Source organism: Halichoerus grypus, chromosome 3 (assembly GCF_964656455.1).
Source record: "Halichoerus grypus chromosome 3, mHalGry1.hap1.1, whole genome shotgun sequence".
Classification (NCBI taxonomy): domain Eukaryota; kingdom Metazoa; phylum Chordata; class Mammalia; order Carnivora; family Phocidae; genus Halichoerus; species Halichoerus grypus.
Genome location: NC_135714.1, coordinates 39,633,579 through 39,656,047, shown reverse-complemented (window position 1 = coordinate 39,656,047; position 22,469 = coordinate 39,633,579). Strand labels below are relative to the sequence as shown.

General features: G+C 38.2%; 1 protein-coding gene across 6 annotated transcripts in view; it reads left to right on the top strand.

Moving 5' to 3' along the window:
- TXK (TXK tyrosine kinase) overlaps positions 1-22,469 on the top strand; it is a 61,836-nt gene that overhangs the window by 15,436 nt on the left and 23,931 nt on the right. For 2 of the 6 annotated variants that reach the window (XM_078068578.1, XM_078068579.1), the window contains exons 2-8: positions 3,188-3,242; positions 3,408-3,491; positions 4,289-4,391; positions 5,210-5,415; positions 7,971-8,036; positions 14,242-14,296; positions 21,972-22,051. In XM_078068578.1, the coding sequence (XP_077924704.1) occupies positions 3,188-3,242; positions 3,408-3,491; positions 4,289-4,391; positions 5,210-5,415; positions 7,971-8,036; positions 14,242-14,296; positions 21,972-22,051 (649 nt within the window). The other 4 variants (XM_036093004.2, XM_036093006.2, XM_036093005.2 and 1 more) reach the window with 3 other exon arrangements.

Below are 22,469 nucleotides of genomic sequence, written 5' to 3'. Positions count from 1 at the left end.
GGCAGAATCAGCATACTTTCTGACAGATTAGACTGGGGTGTGAGAGAAAGAGAAGAGTCAAAGACAACTCCAAGATCCTTGACCTGAGCCACTGGAAAAATGGAATTGCTATTGACAAAATGGAGAGGATGGGTAGAGCAAGTCTGGGTAGAAAGGAAGAGAAGGAGTTGAGATTTCTTCATGTGAATTGGAGGTGTCCACTAGACACCCAAGTGGAGAATTTGAGACTGCATTTGGGTATGCAAGTCTGGAATGCACTGGAACTGGGTAGAGGTATACGTTTGGATGTCATTAGCAGATAGATTGTTTTTAAGACACAGGAATGAAATAATCAAAGGAGTGAATGAGACAGAGAAGAGATCAAAAGCTTTGGAGCCGGCTATCATTAGCCCCAGACTGAGAGGGTAGGGAGGAAGAGAAGTGGCAAAAGAGATCCCCAAGAAAGAAAACCAAGAGAAGAGTGTTGAATGCTGCTGAGAGGTCAACTAAGATGAGGACATAGAATTAACCATGGGATAGAGTGGTGCATAGGTCACTGGTGACCCTAACAAGAGCAGTTTGGGGGAAGTGGTAGGGACAAAAGCTTGACTGGAATAGGTTAAGAGAAAAAGAGAGAAGAATTGGAAGCAGCAAGTAAAGATGATTCATTTCTAGATTTACTCTAAATGGGGAGCAAAGCTGATCAAATCAAGAGTAGTTTCTTTTATTTTTAATGAGGGAAGTAACAGCATATTTGTATGTTAATGGCAATGATCCAGTGGAGAGGGGAATGGTAATACCAGAGAGGGAAGGAGTATTTTTAGAATTTTGAATTTGAATACCTCCACATGAGGCCACAGCATTTTTGCCACATTCTAAACCATACTCTGACCCACTTCACTCATTTGTGTAACCTACATTTGACTTTGTATCTTTTGGCCTGGATAGATACAGATCTATATGGGACTCTAAAACAACACTGGAATCAATTGGCAAGAATGTAAATTAGACCCAGTCCTGCTAAAGCAGACAGAACCCCTAAGTGCTAATGTACCCTCATTCCCAGGAGTGTTTTGGCCACTTGTTCATGCAGATACTACCAGATAATTGACAAAAGCATTTGAAATCCCCAAACCTAATAATACACAATATAATGTAGATTTGGGGGGCTCAGTAATTTATTTTATTTTAGTGTCTAGAAATCTACTTAACTCTCTCTCACTTTCCTGGTCCTTTTGGACCTAGGGATGGTGACAGTTCTACTGTTGGACCCAGTTTCCCTTACCCCCTTATCCACACCTTTGTAATTAGTCCCTTTGTGTATGAACCCTTTTAAAATTATTCTTATTTAAATATGTCATGTTTCATATTGGAACCCTGACTGATACAGTCATTGGTATCAGAAGTGGCTCCAGGAAACAGAGTCAAAATTGGACCTGAGATTTATTTGGTCATATAATTAGAGCTCCAAGGAAGCCTTATTGCTGGGGGAAATAACTCAATTATCAATTACTCAAATTATCATCGGTGGCAGCCTGGAATGAAGGGCAAAATGCTAGCTGTAAGGAGCTCCTGTAAAGTCTCAGGATGAAAATCATAGCACAATCCCCCAGGAATTAGGAGTAATGCCTTGACACTGTGCTGATAATTATTTTTAATTTGAAAAGTACCTGCTGGCTTGCTACTGGTGAAGACTGAATGGTCAACCATGGATCATGAAATATTTATGTGATTCAAATGCCTGTCTTAAGCTGAGTGTTATCTGATTCAATGAACCATAAAATTAGGCATGAATAGCAGTAATCCATCATAATATGGAAGCAGTATATTTGAAAGTAGGCCCCAGAAGATCCAGAAGGCTCAAGATAACTTCATGAGCAGGTGACTTATATTCACATAGTACCTGTTCTTTCTGCTTCTCCTTCAACTCACACGAGAGGCCTTCAGAAGGGACTCTGGTGACAGAAGCATCTATGCTCACCACCTTAGGACGCAGGACAGATGTAGATGTGGGCATTGTGGCAGCTATGTTTTATGTTACTCTTCTTCTCTCCTTCTTTCTTTCCCTACCTACTTGAAGTGTCCTGATGGTTAATGCACTAAGTTTCAGGTGGAAGTATGACCACACTGACATCACCTGGTGATAACATGATGGCTGCTGAAAACTCCGTTGCATCCCCTGTTCTGGGGGCACAGAGTGGGTGCTGAGGAGTAGACTGTAGTGGGTGTCTTCTGTTTGTACCCCTCTTCTATTTTCGTGGGACTTTAGAGATGATGTCTAATTTAATCTTCTCAACAACCCTATAGTAATAATAGGTCTTCTCGATTACCCTCGTCCTATATATCTGGCATTGTTCTGGGTGCTTTCCAGGAATCCATTCAATTAATCCTCCCAGTAGATTTACATGCCAAGTATCCAATTATTCCCATTTTACAGACGAGGAAACTTAAGTATAGAACAGTCCAGTAACTTCCCCAAACCTACTAAGTTAGAGATTAACCTCTGCCTCATAAGGCTTCTCAAAGGGGTTAGGTATGATTATCCTGTTTTTGCAGATAGGAAAACGAAGACTTAGAGAAGTAAAGGGCCTCATCCCGGATATAGTCACCTGCAGAGTGAGGATTCAAACCCAGGTCTGTCTAACCTCAGAACTCATGTCTGACATACTCTCTGCTTCCCTAATGCTTCATTGTCAACTGTCATGATGAGAAAGAGCTGACTGGGAAACCCAGGTTCTACGAACATAAAATATTAAATATTAAAATATTAAAAATATTTTTAAAAGAAATATGATGGACCTAATTCAAAATCCCTGCTAACAGATCTCCTAGGAGAACGTTGCTTTTGGAATCATGTACATTGTGTTTGTACATTTATTAGCTGACATTAGCCCTGATCAAGGTGAAGTAGAATAGAGTGGTCATTTGTCATTCACAGACTGAGGAAATGCATAAACCAGACCTGGGGAGAAGAGCCTGAGAAGGGAAACCACACTAGCCAGGGTGCCAGTAACTTCTTTGTGCTTTCGAGACAGTTTCTCGTCTGCCACAAATAAAGGAGGGCAGAGTCAAGACCTAGCACACGCTTTATCATTCCTATTGCTCCTTGGGAATTTCTCTTGGGAATTTCCTCCTTTGGACTAGCACCACTGGCCTCATCTAGCCAATGTCATGGACTTACGGCTCTCTCCAATGATCTGCTTTTCAGATAACAGCATCCAGTCGATTTTCTGTTGTTGTTGCTGCTGTTCCATGCAGAAGAGGTAAGTCTACTTCTGAGGGCAACTTCTTGGAAAGTCATCCATTCAGTTTCTTTATTGTCTACTGTGTCTCCGTGGCTCCTTGATTCTGCCCTTCCCTTTGCTGGGGAAACCCTTCTTCCATTTCCTCCCGGCTGCGTGCCCACTGATCTAAAGGTCTTCCTTCAGAAATTTCAGGTCTTCCACCATCTGTCCTGGATCCCTTTGGCATGAATTGCTCCTTCCATTACGTTCCCACAGCATGTGGCTTGGGTCTGTATTTAATATTTATTTTGTGTATGCTGTTTACTTCTCTGTGTTCTGCTCAATAATTTTTGCCCTTTAAGGGCAAGAATCCTGTCTTATTTATTAGAATATCTCCTCCCTCCCCCCACACCAATGATCAGGGTCTCTTGTACTTTGATGGCCAGCAAAAGATTGTATAGAATAAATGCAAGGTACCACGATAATAGTAACAGTTAGCATTTAATGGGGGTGTCCTCTGTGTAAGACTGTACTAAAAGATTTGCATTTATTAGCCCAAGTAACTCTCAAAAACACCTATGGTTTTTATAATCTCCATCTTACAGATGAGGGAATTGAGGCTTAGAGAGGTTCTATTGCTTCCCAAGGCCACAGTGTGAAATGGTAGAGTTGGGATTCAAACTCATATTCTTAATCACTACACCGTGTCTACTTATAACAATGGATACCGTCAAACGAGGTCATGCATGTAAAATGATAAACACTGTGCCTGACGCAGAATGAGTTTTTCATTATCATGATCATTATTTTATCACCTGAATATGCACCAGGTTCGGTTTGGGCATGGGACGTACGTTTCTTCAATTTTATTCCATAACAACTCCATTTGCTCTTAGCATCTCTAGCTCCTCCATAAGGAAAATGCAGTTCTGGGAGGTAGTAACTTGCCCGTGGAAAGTCTTCTAAGTAAGAAAGAAGTCAGAAAGAGACCTGGAGTTTCCTACTAGTTTCGTGAATATCTGGTGAATGCTTGGATAACCTGAATTCAGATCATAATTGGTAACATGGTTGTTTTTCAATCTCAGACAAGTCAGAGCACAAATAAGCCTGAGCAAAGATGAAGAATTTTCAGAAAAATACACCCAGCATCGCAGGCTGTGGTTCAGGGAATTGCCAAGCAAGAAGCAAGTGAGTATCATCTTGATGAGGGAGAAGGAACAGAGGAAGCTTGAGTTTTTAGGGTCTGCACTCCTCGAGGTACTGTTTGCTGCCATGCCCAGAATCTAGGGTCCTGCTTGGCACGTAGCAAGTGCTTAATAAACATTTAGTGAATGAATGCCTTAGAAGAGAGAAAAAAAAAAAAAAAAAAAAGACCAGTTAAAATAGCCTACTCTGCTATGTTTTGGCAGAACTTGAAACCAGACAGTGAATGGGGAAAAATGTATTCTGGCTACTGCCATTTTGAACCCAGGAGTAATTTTCAGTTCAGTGTTGGAGGAAACAGTGTTCTTAAGAAGTGTGATAAACCCAAACACAGTTTATAGCGTGTGTGAAAGGAAAGGGCTGTTTATCTTTTTTCAAGAGAGAAAAACCCATAAAACAAAGTGAAACTACTGGGGTGGAAATCAAATTTCAAGAATTGTGGCTTAAAAAACATCCAGGGGTGCCTGGCTGGCTCAGTCCGTGGAGCATGCGACTCTTGATCTCAGGGTCATGAGTTTGAGCCTTGTGTTGAGCATAGAGCTATTGTAAAAAAGAAAAGAGAAACATCCAGTGCGATGCTGGCAAGAGAATTTGTGATCATGACAACTTACAAAACGGTGAGTGGGTTGCTGGATTTAAAAGTTGTTTTATGGTCATTTCCTATGTTTATCCACTCTGGTTTTTGCTTTGGTGCATCCAGACGGGTGAATTGGGGCAGCAGGGAAATGTACTCTATCCCTATTCTTTTTTTAGTGCAGATTACTAAAACAATAGTACAACAAATAATTCCTTGGTTTTTACAGTCCAACAGAGACCACGTGCAACCATCAAAACGCAAGCCACTGCCTCCCCTCCCACCCTCTGAGGTTACTGAAGAGAAGATCCAAGTAAAGGCGCTGTATGATTTTCTGCCCAGAGAGCCGTGTGATTTAGCATTAAAGAGATCAGAGGAGTACCTGATATTGGAGAAGTATAACCCTCACTGGTGGAAGGCAAGAGACCGTTTGGGGTAAGACTGGTGCCATGGTCCTCATCAAATTCCTCTTCGTTTATCCTGTGAAGACTTCTGAAGTGTAAAATCTGTTTTGTGGCTCATTTCCTCTGGGTTTAGAATTCTTCCTTCTGCATGGAGCAGAACCTGTCCCCACATGTCCTATCTGTATGAGAGAGCATTACAGCACTGCAATTTCAGGCAGTCACAGAACTGCATGTACCTGGCTTCACATCCCGGTGCTGTCACTTACTATTGTGTGTCCTTTGGTAGGTCACTTACCCTGAATTTCCCTTCCTTCCTTCCTTCCTCCCTTCCTTCCTTCCTTCCTTCCTTCCTTCCTTCCTTATTGAGGTATAATTGACATTTAACATTATATTGGTTTCAGATGTGCAGCATAATAATTCAATATTTATATCTATTATGGAATGATCACCACAATATGTGTAGTTAACATCCATCACTATGCATAGTCATGAAAAATTTTTTTCTTGTGATGACAGCTTTTACAATGTACTCCCTTAGCAATTTTCAAATATGCAATATAGTATTATTGACTTAGAGTCACCATGCGGTACATTACATCCCCATGACTTCTTTATTTTATAAATGAAACTTTGTACCTTTTGACCCCCTTCACCTATTTCACCCACCCTCCACTCCCTGCCTCTGGTAACCACCAATCTGTTCTCTGTATCTATGAGTTTGGTTGTTTTTTAATTAAAAAAATTTTTTTAGATTCCAATATAAATGAGATAATACAGTATTTGCCTTTCTCTGTCTGACTTATTCCACTTAACATAATACCCTTGAGATCCATCATGTTGTTGCAAATAGCAAGATTTTCTCCTGTTTTATGACTAATTTTCTGTTGTGTGTGTGTGTGTGTATATCTATATATCTGTATATCTATATCTATATAGATACATATACCTCTTTCTTTTATCCATCCATCCATCAATGGACACTTCGGTTGTTTCCATATCTTGACTATTATAAATAATGCTGCGATGAGCATGAGGGGTGCACACATCTTTTTGAGTTAGTGTTTTCATTTTCTTTAGATAAATAGCAGAAGTGGAATCACTGGATCATGTGGTAGTTCTATTTTTAATGTATTTTTGTTTCTTTATTTGTAAAATGGGAATAATAATTTCTACCATACAGGGTTTTTTTTTTTCTGATTTATACTTTCTTTGAGTATTTGACTCCTTTTTTCTGCTAAGCTCTAAGGTAGGAACAGAAATAGTATCTCGCTAATTTTCATATTTCTGCAATGACTAGTTTTGGAAGTAAACATTGCAGTACTTGCCGAATTAAATTGGAAGGAAAAAAAGACCTTGGGATGCAAACAGACTTCATCATGTTGGGAGCAACAGATTGTACCTGCCTAGAGTCTGAGGTAGATGATTCTGAGGGGGATCTGGGCTGCTTGGAAGAGAATGCTGACATTTGATTTCTATTCTTTGTGATGATTTGGAGATGATAAGTATCTGTGTATTAGAAGTATCTAGTTATATACCTCTTTCTTTAATTATATTTTCCTGATGGTTTGGCTCTCTTACCAGTTTTTAGTTTCAACTTAACATGTGATGGAGACTTTTCAGTGGGAAAAGAGGTATGAGTAAGTTCAGGACCATGTAATTAGCCCTCCTGCAGGTTGGTATTGGCATGACTCAGACTTTAAAAAAAGACGAATTACCTTTTAATTTCAAAGTTAATAAGTGAATATTGCTTTTTATAATATGCAACCGTGATAAATAATACCTCCAAACCCAAGCATCATTATTCACTTAGTGAGTACCCTTCTGGAAAATTTTCAATGCACTTTCATGTACATATTGAAATACACGTTCTCATTTGCCGATTTAGTTTACCTAATTCTTACCATGCTTTATGTGTTGTTCTGCAACTTGCTTGATCTTTCAATAATGTCATGGAGATCTTTTTGCAATTTTATAATTTCAAATTTCGTTGGTGAAGGTATAGAAAAAGAGAAACCCTTACCCTGCTGATGGGTGTGTAAATTTGTATGTTTTCCTTCAGTGGCAATTTGCTGTATCTAAGGGGAGATGCACATATTTGGTGACCCAGCAATTTCCCCGTTTGGTATCTGTCTTAGAGAATTACTTTTCCTGGTGCACAAGAAGGCATGTTCATGTGTTTCTGTGCAGCATTTGCTATAATAGGGACATGGCTAAACCAGAATATCTATTCTATCTATTTTACAGCAATTCAAAAGAATTAAGTTGATATCTTTGTTGTTGCTGTGTTTTTAATCTAGTCACTATGACATCCCAATGATCTCGTAAGTGCCGCTTTCCCTCTTTGAAAAATTTTGGTGTCACGAAACATCTTAAATTACTTCCATTGTAAGTCAGAACCTTAGTATTTGTCAAACAGAGATTTTAGTTGAATATGGAAATGAAAAATCCTTTTTCTTCTTTTAGAATTTAATCAGTAAAACGAGTTTGATTTCCTCCTATGTCCTTGAGGTTTTAAAAAGGATTGTTGTCACGATAATGCCACAGATGTGCCAAGCATTTTGATTTTGGCTTTGTCTTTTGTTGTAGGAATGAAGGCTTAATCCCAAGCAACTATGTGACCGAGAACAAACTAACCAATTTAGAAATATATGAGTAAGTCTCCTCCAAAATATGCTCTATGGTTGATCTGTGAAAAATCAGGTACATTTGGGCGGCTTACGAGTATAGAAGCTGGTTTTGGTCTACAAAAGGAAAAGAAAGTAACACATCTGGCTGCTTTAGTTTGAGAGATCTTTGATCCTTATAATGGTTGATTCAGAAACTTCTTTTTCTTAAACTTCTTTTTGTTTAGTTTTGTATGACGACTTTTTTGGGTTTGTTTTAACAGTGACTACATGGAAACCAAACACTCATCTTGGTCTTGTTTTACTCTATGTCCTAAATGGAAAAATAACTATTTCAAAAATGACCTTAGTTTTTTAATGAGTGGTAAATTGAGCCTAACACAGAGACACACAACTATATTTTGGCTCATGTTTTGAAACGTTTTAGAAATAGCTAAAGAGGAGAAGCAGGCTAATGCTATAGTTTGGGGGGAAATTTTGGTGTGTTCACTAAGGTTCTGCTTAGAAACTTATTTTTGTTACAATGATAGATTTGGAAGATGGAGATCTTAGCAATCACTTTTCTAGCCCTCCATTCCGCGGATCAGAAACTAAGGTTATGAGAGTAATTTACAAGCAGAGAGTGGCAGAACTGGGAGTAGTCCTAGTCTTTTATAAATTCAGGTTTGCATAAGTTTTAGCACTTGACTGCCCTCCCCCAGTTTAGATACTCGCTTTGTTGGGGCGCCTGGGTGGCTCAGTTGGTTAAGCGGCTGCCTTCGGCTCAGGTCATGATCCTGGAGTCCCGGGATCGAGTCCCGCATCGGGCTACCTGCTCGGCAGGGAGTCTGCTTCTCCCTCTCCCGCTCCCCCCTCTTGTGCTCTCTCTCTCTCACTCTCTCTCTCAAATAAATAAATAAAATCTTTAAAAAAAAAAATGGCATCCATTTAAAAAAAAAAAAAAAAATAGATACTCGCTTTGCAATTAGCATATGCTTCCAGCCTTGTGGCAGTAGGTGATGTGGGTTGAGGCATGAAGACAGGTGCTTCTCAGAGAACCAGGCAGCAAATATAAATTGAATGAGAACCAACCCCTCCCTCCAAGCCCCTAGATGTCTGCCTTGCTACTAATTTAAGCCCACGTGGAGGCCAGACTCAGCATCTCTCTCCCTAAAGCAAATTCAATTCTAAAAGTATTGGTGGGGGTCGCTTGGGTGGCTCACTTGGTTGAGTGTCTGACTCTTGGAGCCCCACGTGGGAGTCTGTCTGGGGATTCTTTTCCTCTGCCCCTCCCCCACTCGCATGGGCGCATGCATGCACTCTTTCTCTCTCTAAAATAAATAAATCTTTAAAAGCATTGGTGAATAATGTAGACTTTCTTGGAGGGGACAAGGGATGACTACAGGACACATGACACATCCACATGACTTTACCAGGCTTCTCTATTAGCTACTTCTGTTCTCTCTCCCCTCTCCCCGCTTCGTACCATCACAGGTCTCTTCTGTCTTCTCTGTCCTTCACTCAGCTTGTCATGCCCCCTCTCTTGACCGGAGTCATTTAGCTCTGCCCCAAAAATCTAGCCTCCACTCAGTAGGACAAAGGCCCTAGGTGACTGAACACACCATCCTGAGAAAACAGTTTCACAACTCTCTACCGTCACCTTGGGGGGCTCGCCACTGCCCCCAGCTGGAGCTGCCCAACACCATAGGTCTCTTTTGAAGGTCAGGTCAGGGGAAGTTTTGTGTGAAAATCTCCTGTTAAGAAAAAGACTTTTTTCCATATCATAAACCCAGTTCAGACTTTCCAGGAGATTAAAGGAGATATGTGTGAAAGTACCTAACACAGTGCCCGGTAGTGAGTAAATGGATGCTCACTAAGCAACAGTGTGACTTTCCTTCCTTTCATTATTAATTAATTTGCTGGCTGCTTCCTTAGTTTAGACGAGGGTTGGAGTCTGCCCTTAACAGCTTGTTCATACTGTAGATATTGGGTAATTTGAATTAAACTACCCTGAACTTAAAATAATCATCTCATTTTCTTGGCTTTGATTTATGTGTCTTTGAAAGTTATCTTCTTTAATTTTCTAATTGTGGGAAAATTAATTTTTATTTCTGTTTCTTTTTAAAGGGGTTTGTTAAAATATAGATATAATAATTATCAATATAAATCACTAAAATATATCCACCACTTATTATATGCCAAACATCGTTCTAATGACTGTGTAGAAATTATGGCCCTAGATTGAAATACTATAGTATAGGCTTAGAAATTGGAGAAATCTGGGTTCAAATCCTGACATCACCACTGACTAGTGCCTGGGCTCTGGGCAGAATTACTGAATAGCTATAAACCTCTAAATGATATGAAAACTTGGAACTGTGATACCTGTCTCATGTAGGACCTAGTAAATATTCGATACATTCTAGAACTGTGAAGCTAACAGGAAGGGCATTCCCAGTCTGCCTGCTGTTGCAGAGGTACCACATTTCATAGTTACCTCAGCCCCTGAATCGCTCATCTGTTCAATCTTTATTTATTGCCCACTTATGATGTGCCGGGTGTTAGCTGTTCTGGGCACTGGAGATACGACGTATAACACATAGATGCACTCCCTTCTTTTGTGGAACTTACAGCTTCATGGGAAAAGAGACAGAAACCTCAAATTCACAAATAAATATAAAATTTTAAATTGTGGGGGCGCCTGGGTGGCTCAGGTCATGATCCCAGGGTTCTGGGATGGAGTCCTGCATGGGGCTCCTTGCTCAGCAGGGGGTCTGCTTCTTCCTCTCCCTCTGTTGCTGCCCCCCTACTTGTGCTCTCTCTCTCTCTGTCAAATAAATAAGTAAAATCTTTAAAAAAAATTTTTTTTAAACTGTGGTGTCATGAAGGAACAGTATGGGACACTGGGAGAAATCAATGGAGAAGGCTAAAAGATGAGGATATTGGGATAGGGAAGACCTCTGAGGAAGTGACTTGAGGTCTAAAGGAAGTAGGGGTGGATGGGGGAAGGAATGCTATGTTAGTGTAGGCTTCTGACATCTCAGGGGAAACTTTATACTTTGAAATATTTATGGCTACTTTGGTTTTAAATTAATATCCAAATTATCAACAGTACAGTGTGAAAACCTGGTTTTCAGTAAGCCTTCAAATCTTGATATACTGTTTATAAATCTAAAAAAATAAGAACAGTCACCTTAATTCAAACTCAACAGTGTCCTTAAACAATCAGTCCTATTTATAAGCTCAGTTAATTAAATTTCCCGAAACATTTCACTTGCATTAATAAACTGAATGAATTCAATTTTCTGTTTAAATATTTTACATGCCTGACAGGGCAAATTTACAATTTCAATAGCCCTTTGTAAGTCCATATATGATCCCAGAAATCTAATAAATCAAACTTAAATGTGATAAGCCAAATTCTCGTAACCATACATTTAAAAAGTCAAATTCCCTTAAACTTCAAATTGTAAGTTTAAAATTAATTTTGCATTTAAAATCAAAGTCTAAAACTTAATATGTCCGATTCTCTTAAAATAATACTTTATTTTATTTTTTAAAGATTTTATTTATTTATTTGAGAGAGAGAGAGAGAGAGAGAGTGAGCACAAGTGGGGGGAGGGGCAGAGGGAGAGGAAGAAGCAGACTCCCCGCCGAGCAGGGAGCCTGATGTGGGTTTCCATCCCAGGACCCTGAGATCATGACCTAAGCTGAAGGCAGTTGCTTAACTGACCGAGCCAGCCAGGTGCCCCAATAATAGATACTTAAAATATCAAACATATTGCTTATGCTGAATTTTACAGAAGTATGAGTTTCATTTATTGCATTTTCTCTCTGTTGAAAGTTTCATCTTCTCAGGGTTAGAAAATGACTAAGAGAAGCAGATTTACCATCTTAGATCTAACAGGGTTTCTAGGTTGAAAACTCAAGACCACAATACTGTTACTTGTTGATTCTAAGACTGGGACAGGTGTACCCAAGGCTTACATATACACAAGACGTTTGTACTTGGTAACAGTTGGACATGCTAGATGGTTTTCATATGCCAGTAGAAGCCCCACCCTAAGCCCTCTGTCCACATCATTCAGTATGAGTTTTATAATCAGTGTTGTCCAGGCACAAGAGTTGCAGCCTTACCTATTTAAAAACAAAACAAAACAAAACAAAACAAAACAAAACAAAACACAAAATTCTTCTTCACTATCTGATTTAACCAGATGAAATTCTGAAACAGCATGCCCCCTCACCTCACCTATATCATATCCATCTATTCTTTTTTCTGCCTGTTGAAATTCTGCATTATTTTAAAGGATATGAAATTCATCATATACTTGTCTCTGGTTCTTCTCTTACTACTTTGAAGTCATTTTAATGACATCCACACATGGATGGATTTTTAACTTATATTTAAGCAAAATTAATATATTTGCTTATATTACTTATCACCATAATAAATAAGTACAAAACAACAAAATTAACACTTAATGTGATTATAGGTGAGAAATATTTAGAATAAAACAATTTATGTGAACTTTTTAAAAAAATATTTTATTTGAGAGAGAGAGCGTATGCGTGCATGGGAGCATGCACTCTTGGGTGAGTGGGGGGAGGGATAGAGGGAGAGGAAGAAGCAGACTCCCCACTTAGCAGAGAGCCCACTGTGGGACTCCATCCCAGGACCCTGGGATCATGACCTGAGCCAAAGGCAGATGCTTACCCTCTCTCATTTATTTTGAAAGAATTTCTTCTTTCTACAACAAGAGGTCTTAGACTCATTCTGAAAGTCCCTCCCCCAATATGAATATTCATTAAAAAGTACTGAATGATATTCACAGTCCAACATCACAATTAACTCCTGTTCCCACTAGTGATAAGTAGTCCAATGGTTTCATCTATAATCACCTGTAATCATCCTCTCTTCTCTATGCTTTATCTTTTTAAAAGTTCATTTTCAACTTGAGGCCATTAGCATTTTTAATATGTGACCATTCTACTTTAGTGGCAGCTTTTTACTACTTCAGGTTAGTCCACAAGATACGATAGATTCTGTCCTCAAAGTCAGATAGAGGATTTTCACGTAGCCATCATTTGGCCTACCCACTGTGACTCAATGTATGGTTATACATGCATTCTTCTTTCCACTGTCCACAAAAATAGCATTTCTGGTAATATTCCCTTAACTCCTTTTTAAAATCTTATTTTGAAACGAAAACTTTTCCATTTGTTTTCTCTCTCCTTTGTTCTACCATTTCCTCTCTCTTTCCTGTACAACATTTGCTTACTGACTAGGTCTTGTTCTGCCAAACTATGGGTTTCAATTATACTCATTTAATTGTGTTTACTGTGAGAGGATCTGATATTCTAAAGTCGTTTCAGGATATGTTTCATACAGAGGAAACAGCAAGATGGAGGCAGAAAGGGGCTTGGTGAACTTGAGGAAGGAAAGAATCCCAATATGGCCGAAGCTTAGCATGAGGGGAGAACAAGCAGAAAGATGAGAGGGTGTTTGGAGCAAGGCAGATACTAGTTGCTCCATTTACATTATTAAACCACTAACTTTACTATAGGTTAACATACTTGGGGGAGTCAGATGGGCCAGAGTACGTTTTAATTTTGGAAAGGTAATATGGAAGTTCCCAAGAGCAATTAGGAATTAAGAAGTTCCCAAGAGCAAAGAAAGAAATGGGTATTTTTTAGTTTGTCTACCAAAGCTCAGTAAATGTTCGTTGACTTCTTAACCACATACGTTTCATGAAAATTTTCAGGAGATTAAATCACTCAAAATCATAAACTAAGTATATGTCAGAAAGTTGAATTGAGATATGATAGAATAAACTAGGTATCGGCTTACAATTAATAAAACTGTTATACTAGGGGCGCCTGGGTGGCTCAATCAGTTAAGCGTCTGTCTTCAGCTCAGGTCATGATCCCAGGGTCCTGGGATCGAGCCCTGCATCGGGCTCCCTGCTCGGCGGGAAGCCTGCTTCTCCCTCTCCCATGCTTGTGTTCCCTCTCTCGCTGTGTCTCTCTCTATCAAATAAATAAAATCTTTAAAAAAAAAACAAAAAACAAACTGTTATACTAAATGACACATAATAGTACATTGTTGTTTATCGGAAATAAAAAACGCTCAGCTTTCTAAAATCAGTTCTGGAGTAAAGTTCCTAAAAATGAAGGAAATGAGGCAGGTTTTTTTTTTTTTTCTGGAAAAAATAGAATATAAAATTTTAAAATTATTTTTATTGCTTTTACAGGTGGTACCATAGAAACATTACCAGAAATCAGGCAGAATGTATTTTGAGACAAGAGGTAATTCACTTTATTCATGAATAACTTGTGAATATTTTCAAAATTTCTAACAGATGTTCATTGTAAAGATTTGACCAAACTTAAAAGTTTTATTACTTCCTGTTCTTTTCAGTTCTAAAATATTATTACAACTTTATCTCTACTGTGCAATTTCCGATAAGTTGTAAACCAGATGTATTTGTATCAGCTCATGTTTTTCATTGACTTTCATTGTAACTTGAGAAGTGTATTTTTCCTGAAATGATTTCAACTCCAACATACTGAAACTCCTCATTCACTCCAAAGTGCATCCCGCAGTAGAGTCTATATTGGAATTGCCCATACACCTTTGCATCACATACAATAAAATATATACTCTGTCTTCATGAGCTTAGCTAAGGCTTCTTAAAAACACAAATAGAGAAAAATACCGAGTGCTACACTTTCTTTGTTCTTTGGGAACAAAAGGAAGAGTGAGGTAGCCAAAATATCAAACTCAGATCAAAACTGCTCTTTTAGGTCAAAGCAAAACAAAAGTGCATACAGTTTCCAACGGACGGTAAATACGAACTGTGGTAAATGTAGAGTCAAACCTAGAAACTAGGTAAGAGGTATGTGTGTCACTTTGCCCTGCTGTCAGATGTTGAGGAAATCTAGAAATATGAGTGAGAAAGAGTCAGTTCTGGAACTACAAAGTCAATACCAGTAAGGACTCAAGACAGAGGGGAGGTCCGGTGGATAGCAGGGGGTTAGACAGAGTTTGAGCGACCCAGACCCAGGCTCAGCTGGGGGTGGGGAAGGAGGTTGGAGGCCAGGCTTGGCTTCACTGGCTAGGAGGAAATGGGACGCGGCAGCAAATGTGGGACCCACCGGGCATGGTGACAGCAGGTGGCCTCCTGTAAAGTGATATTAGTAGGTCTAGAATGGACAAAGATGTTATGACAAGTAGGCAGAACTGGAGAAGGAAAATTCTCAAGTCGGTCCACGGTAAGCAAGTTAGTACAGGTGATAGGGCCAAAATCACAGGGGCTGTGCGGGATCAGCAGGAGAGACTCTTGCGCCTGCCAGGGAGCCAGAACAGAGCCGGGGGCTGACCTCCCTACAAAGACTAGATCAGGGAGTTATGCAACAAACCTCCACACACCCATAACCCAGACAGCACAAATAGCAACATTTGGCACAAATAGCAACATTTGGCCATAACATTCTTAGACAAAATAAAACCTGGCAGATGCAATTGACACCCATCCCTTCCCTCATCTGTTTTGTCCCCGCCCACTCTCCAGAGACAATCACCTTAGAAGGGTGTGCCCCCACTGCATCCATGTGCTTATATTTTTATCATATATTGGTGCATGAACAGCCTACAGTGTTACGTGTTTTAACATTTGACATAAGGGAGATCATAGGTATGTTGATTTTTAATGAAACATTGTATTTCAGTTTCATTCCCATGGATACATAAAGAGCAAACACATTCCTTTAACTGCTGTATTTCATTAGATGAGTGTAACAAATGTATTACTAATCATTCACGTTGTTTCTACCTTCTTAGTATTATGAACAATGCTGCCAAGAACTTCCATGCACATATCATCTTGTACACAAGGGCAAGGGTTTCTTTCGGTTATACCCAGAAATGATCTGGTCAGAAACTATGTGCAGACTTAGCATTACTAGATATTTTGAAATCATGACTCAAAGTACTTGTACTAATTTATATTCTTACAAGGAATGAGAAAACTGGTCCCCTACATTCTTGCCAGTTGGTAGCTTTTCTTTGATTCACTGAGAAATGGTATATATATTTTAAAATGTGCATTTCCTTGATAAACAGTTCAATTGAGTGACTTTTCATGTGTGTGCTGGCTATTTGGGCTTCCTCTGCTGTTACATGTCTGCTAATACCCTTTGCTCATTTTTCACTATGTTCTTTTGATTTTTGGCCCTAAAATTTTTGTATGCTCTTTTCTTATTTTAAATTTTAAAATATGTTAATGTCAAATTTCTCAATTTTTATGATCTTTTTTTCCTTTTTCAGTATAATAAATTCTTCTCTCTCCTGAAGTGATAAAATGATATTTTCTTTTAAATGGTTTAAAGATTTGCTTTTCATATTTAGGTCCTAATCTGTCTAAAGTGTGTGTGTGTGTGTGTGTGTGTATGTTATGTGTGTGGATATTTTTAAAAATATACATCTTTTTCCTATATATCTAAAAATATTTTTGTAATTTATATATTTTCTATTTTTTTTAAGTACCTGGATTAAATCCTACTTGATCATGAGGCATTTAAAACATATATATTGCTAGTTTGAGTTTCCTAATACTTTAGTTAGCATTTGTCCTGCTATGTTCACAAGAGGCCTGGCTTCTAATTTCCCACTCTCTTTGTTTAGTTTTAGTATAAAGGCTGTACTAGCCTCATAAAATGAGTTGGGACATGAGGTTTTGTCTCTTTCCAATCTTTAAAATAGTTTATATTGAATAGAAGTTATTTGCTCCTTGAAGTTACATATATCTCTCATAAAATAGTTTGGACATGCAGCTTTTTCAAACAGATAATTGAGTACTGATTTAATTTCCTTTTCTTCTTGAGATGTTTGACAAGTTATATTTACGTGGAGAGTTGCCTACTTTATATTTATTTTCAAATTGATTGCATAAATTTTTATGGAAGTATTTTATAATTTTATTTATTTCACATTTCAATGGCATGTTCATATAGTTTAAAAATCAAAAGATTTTGAAGTTTTCTCCCATCCTTGTCCCCGAGATACCAGTTCCCTTCCCCATAGACAAACTTCTATTATTAGTTTATTTTGTGTCCTTTCAGAGATATTTAATACATACACAAACAACTAGAAATATATTTTCTTATATTGTTATTTTTACACAAATGGTAACATATTATATATACTCTTGTGTGCATTACTTTTTTCACTCAGCAATATGTATTGGGAAGGAAACTTTTCATGTCAATACACAGAAAGTGTCCTCATTCATTCTACAGCTGCATAGTATTTCTTACATTGGACATATCACACTTTATTTAAGAAATTTAATGGAGGGGTGGAGCACTGGGCTCGTGGTTTCGGATTGGTTATGACCTCGGGGTTGTGGGATTGCCTGCGTGGGACTCTGCGCTTGGCCCAGAGTCTGCTTGGGATTCTCTCTCCCTCCTCCTCTTGCCCTCCCCCTGCGTGTGCTCTCTCTAAAATAAATAAATAAAATCTTTAAAAAAATTTAATGGGAATTTAAGTGGTATACACTCTTTTGCTATTGAAACAGTGCTGTTGGGGCGCCTGGGTGGCTCAGTCATTAAGCGTCTGCCTTTGGCTCAGGTCATGATCCCAGGGTCCTGGGATCGAGCCCCACATCGGGCTCCCCACTTGGCTGGAAGCCTGCTTCTCCCTCTCCCACTCCCCCTGCTTGTGCTCCCTCTCTCACTGTGTCTCTCTCTCTAAGAAATAAATAAAAATCTTAAAAAAACAAAACAAAACAAAACAGTGCTGCTATAGGTAACCTACCTACACAGCTTTTCCCATTTATGTGAGTGTATATGTAGGATAAATCCCCCAAGATAGAAATTCTGGGTCAAAGGGAATGTACATTTCTAATTTGGGGAGGTATTAAATACCCTCTACAGGAGTTGTACAATTTACATACCTGCTAAAAGTTGTAAGAGTGCCCATTTTCTCACAACCTTTCCAGCAAATGTTTAATGAAATGTGTGGCACTTTGCTCTCTGACATCTCATCTCAGTGTGGGTTTCATTTACATTTCTCCTATCCCAAAAATGTTAAGCATCTCTGTGTATATGAAATTTTAAATATTTGTATCTCCTTTTCTGTAAGATGTCTGTTCATATCCTTTGCAAAATTTTCTGTTGTTGCTTTTTTTTAATGCTTTCCTCACAGTTCGTAGGACCTATGTAGCTACATTAAGGAAATTAGCTCTTTGTAATATGTGGCAATACTTTCCCCAGTTTTTCAACTGTCATATTTTTTTTTTTTTTTTGCCATGAATAGTGCTTAAATTTTATGTGTTTGAATTTATCAGACAAATTTTTTAAAGCTTTGTGTCAGGTTCGAATTATCTTACCCACTCTGAGCTTTTAAAAAAAAATTCCCATGTTTCTTGATTACTTCATTGGTTTTATTTTTTACATAGACATGTTTGATTCATTTGTAATTATTCCTGATGTAGAGTGAGGTATGGATCTGATTTTATTTTATTTTTTCTAGATAGTTACCAAGTGTCTATCTTTTCTGTATTGATTTGAGGTACCACTTTCATCATAAGCACAGCTCCTATGTTGGACTACATCTGAACTCACTACTTGGTTTTATTGATCAGCCTGTGTATTTAGGTGATACCTTTATAATATTTCAAATACTGAGGCTCTCTTTGTGTGGCTAGCCTCCCTCATTCTTCTTTTCCAGAAATACTCTGGAGATACATTTTATACATATGAACTTCACAATTATTTTGCCTAGTTTTAAAAAGCTTCCTGCTGGTGTATTAAATTTACAGAGTAATTTAGGGAAAATTGTTTGGGCATTACAAATCAGTGGGGTTTGGGGACCAGTTTGTTCTGGGACCCATATTAATTATTCCTGTAGAAAAAATTAAAATTAGGTCCCTACTTCAAGCAAAAATAAATCTTGGATGGATTGAAAACCTAATGAGAAAAGTAAACATCTTTATATTCTTTAGGAGCATTTTATTGATTTATTTTTAAAGATTTATTTATTTTTTGAGAGAGAGAGAGAGAAAGCATGTGCACGGTGTGGCAGGGGGGCAGAAGGAGAGGGAGAGAAAAATTCCAAGCAGACTCCAGGCTGAGTGCAGAGCCCAGCGCGGGGCTTGATCTCAAGACTCTGAGATCATGACCTGAGCAGAAACCAAGAGTCAGTCGCCCAACTGATTGTGCCATCCAGGAGCCCCTTTAGGATCATTTTAAAGTTTTCTTCATATAGCTCTTGCACATTTGTTTGTGTATTTTTCTGTTGCTACTATAAATGGGTATCTTTTTTTTTTTTTTTTTTACTTATGAAAGCTCTTGAGTTCTGTGAATTAATTTTGTAACAGAAGACTTGGTGAATTCAAAACTTTTTTTGGTAGTAGTTTTTTAGTTGATTCTCACGAGTTTCAGGTAGACTCTTATCAATAGCAAACAGTGATGATTTCAGCTCCTTTTTATAATTTAATACAGTATTTCTTGGTAGGTTTTTTGTTTTGTTTTGGTTTCTTTTCTTTCTTTCTTTCTTTCTTTCTTTCTTTCTTTCTTTTTTTTGGCCTCTCATTTAATTGCATTAGCTGGCGTCTCAGAACAATATTAAATACCAGTGCTGACAGTGGGCATTTCTTTTTCCTGATTTTAGTTGGAATGATTCCCACAGAAAACATAACGCTGGACTTGGGACTAACGTAAACATGGACTATTGTGTTAGAGAAGTACATATTTATTACTATTTTACTGAGAATTTAAAGAAAACTGATTCTAGAAGTTGAAATTTGTCAAATGCCCTTTCAATATCTACGGCGATGTTCATGAGATTTTTCTTCTCAGATCTGTTAGTAGGATGAATTAATAAAATCCCTAATATTGAATTACTTTTTCATTCCTGTATGCAGTCCTTCTTGGTCATGGTATATTATTCTTCCACTGTGCTACTGGATTCAGTTTGTTAATATTTAATTAGGATTTTTGAGTGGACATGAGTGAGATTTGTGCACAATCTTTGCTGTGTTGTTGGTGTTGATATTAAACCCACTTTATATAAAAATTTATAAGTTTTTCTTCTTTTCACATGCTCTGGAATCATGCAGCATCACAATATGTCCTCCGTGGTGTTTTTAATGTTGTAGCTCTTTTAAAGCCTTATCCATTTTCCCATTCAGTAGGTCCATTAACATTTCCAGATCTTCTGGAATCAATTTTGATAAATTTTATGTTTTGCTAGGTTATCACTCATTTCATTCAAATTTTCAAATGTATTGTGTAGAGTCAAGGTGATGCTCTCATTTTTTTTCTGGATCTTTGTGGCTTATTTTTTTGATATATTTCCCCTCTTATTTATTGGTTAGATTGGTTAGCAACTTACCTATTTCATTGTTTTTCCCTCTATAACCAGATTTTGAACTTAATGACTAGCTTTATTATATTTTTGTTTTTATAATTGATTGTTTTCTGCTTTTGTCTTCATTCATTTCTTTCTTCCACTTGACCTGGTTCTTGCCCTAACTTCTTGAGGTAGATACATTTATTTTGTATTTCCTTTGTTTATTGATGTAAGCATGAAGACTGAGTACTGTTTGAACTGTATAGCAGAGTTTCCGATATGTGGCATTTCTTTATTATTTTCTAGATGTTTTCATTTTTATTTGAATTTCCTTGAGTTATATAAAAGAGAACTTGAAAATATCCATGCAGTAGTAGCTTTCTCCTCTGGGGCTTGTTATTAATTTCTACTTTTATTGCTTTGTGGTCATGACTGTTTGCACTCTTTCCACCTTGAAGAGGAGGTCACTACTTAGACAACTTGACTGAACGCATAGCATCTCTACGTCTGTGTATATATATTCTACCTACGTAGCCACTGTACGTACAACTTCGCTTTTTACATCTCCATCTTTTATACCTTCTGTCCTCTATAGTTTGTAACCCAGTCCGTGGACATGGTAGGAATTCAATAAAAGCTAGATTTTTATTATTTTAAATGGCTGTAAGAGATTTTTTGGTTTAAAAGTTTGACCAGAAAATGAGGCTTGTTCCTTGGTAAGCATCTAGAAGGAAGAGAAGGCTTTGCTTAATGTATCGTGCTCACTTTGAGGGTTACACCATGGTGTTTGTTGGGTTAGGGCAATTCTCAGGCAAGTTGTTGGCACTTCGAAAGTGTAAACTTTCACACGTTTGGCAAGCTTCTGAGATGGTTCCCTCTCCACAAGTGTAAACACACTAAGTAAAGGTGGAAACTTTTTTTTATGATATCAAACAAACAACACAAACCAAACAGTCCAACATTCCAAGTCATTTGAAAACAATTTACAGCTTTATTGGGGGTTCCCAGAGGATGTCAGTGGGAATCCAATTTATAACCTAACATCAAACTTAAAATACTCTTCTTTCCTGCCCGTTCTCTTCTTGTTTCTCCCATACCCTGGCGGCAACTAAAATCACTCCTCCGCTCTTCTCTCCAGACTCCCTCAAAGCTTATCCTCTCTCCATCCCTGTCATGGATTCTGCTCCCTTTTCCCACTCCCTCCCTGCTTTTCCAGATGTATTTCTTGCTGCCTCCCTCACCCCACCTGCTGTGTTGTTTCTTTTCTTCCAAAATACAACCTGCCAATCTGTCTCACAGCGCTTCCTGTTCATCAGCAAGTATCAATTACCTTGATTGATATAACAAAAATAATGAAATGGTGGGGTACAAGGTTGTCAAATGCAGAAATTTTCTTAGAAAAATCGGGACCAAGGTTTTAAAAATACTCATACATTATAAATTCTTGTCCCAATTAAATATTTTTGTAGGTGTGACTTCTTAACTTATAGGGAGATAAGATTGCATATATTTGTGAAAACAATCTTATCCACTTGTAGTAAGTCAGTATGGTTTGGTTTTCATTCCTGAGATGTAGGTTTGTCTTTCTTCCTAATAACGACTAAATCTGTACAATGAATTGTTTTGCAGTCTAAAGAAGGTGCATTTATTGTCAGAGATTCAAGACATTTGGGATCCTACACAATTTCTGTGTTTATAAAAGCTAGAAGGTAAGCAATTGTGATTTTGATCACTTTAGAGGTAACGATTCTTGGGACAGTCTTTCTTAGTGAGACACTGTCACATGGAGAAAGAGAGGTCTTAGCACAGAAGATTGCTGGCCTGGAAGTTAATACAACTGATCGATTCGAGTTGTATTCCTAACAAGCTCTGTGTGTGACTTTGGTAAGTTAAGGGACTTCTCCCTCCCATCTCCTTTTCTCAACCATGAGGAAGTTGGCTTAGTGGTAGCAGACAATGGTGGTCCTTTCCTCATATCCCTTGGGGTTTACCTGCAGAGCATTCTCCTGCACTCAGAAAGCGTCCTGTGCCTTTCTGCTGGAGGACGTTCTCTGGCTGTGGGAACTCGGGGTCCCCATGGGTAGACTGGAGGTGCCTGAGAGTTAACATCCTAGGAGCAACCCTCCA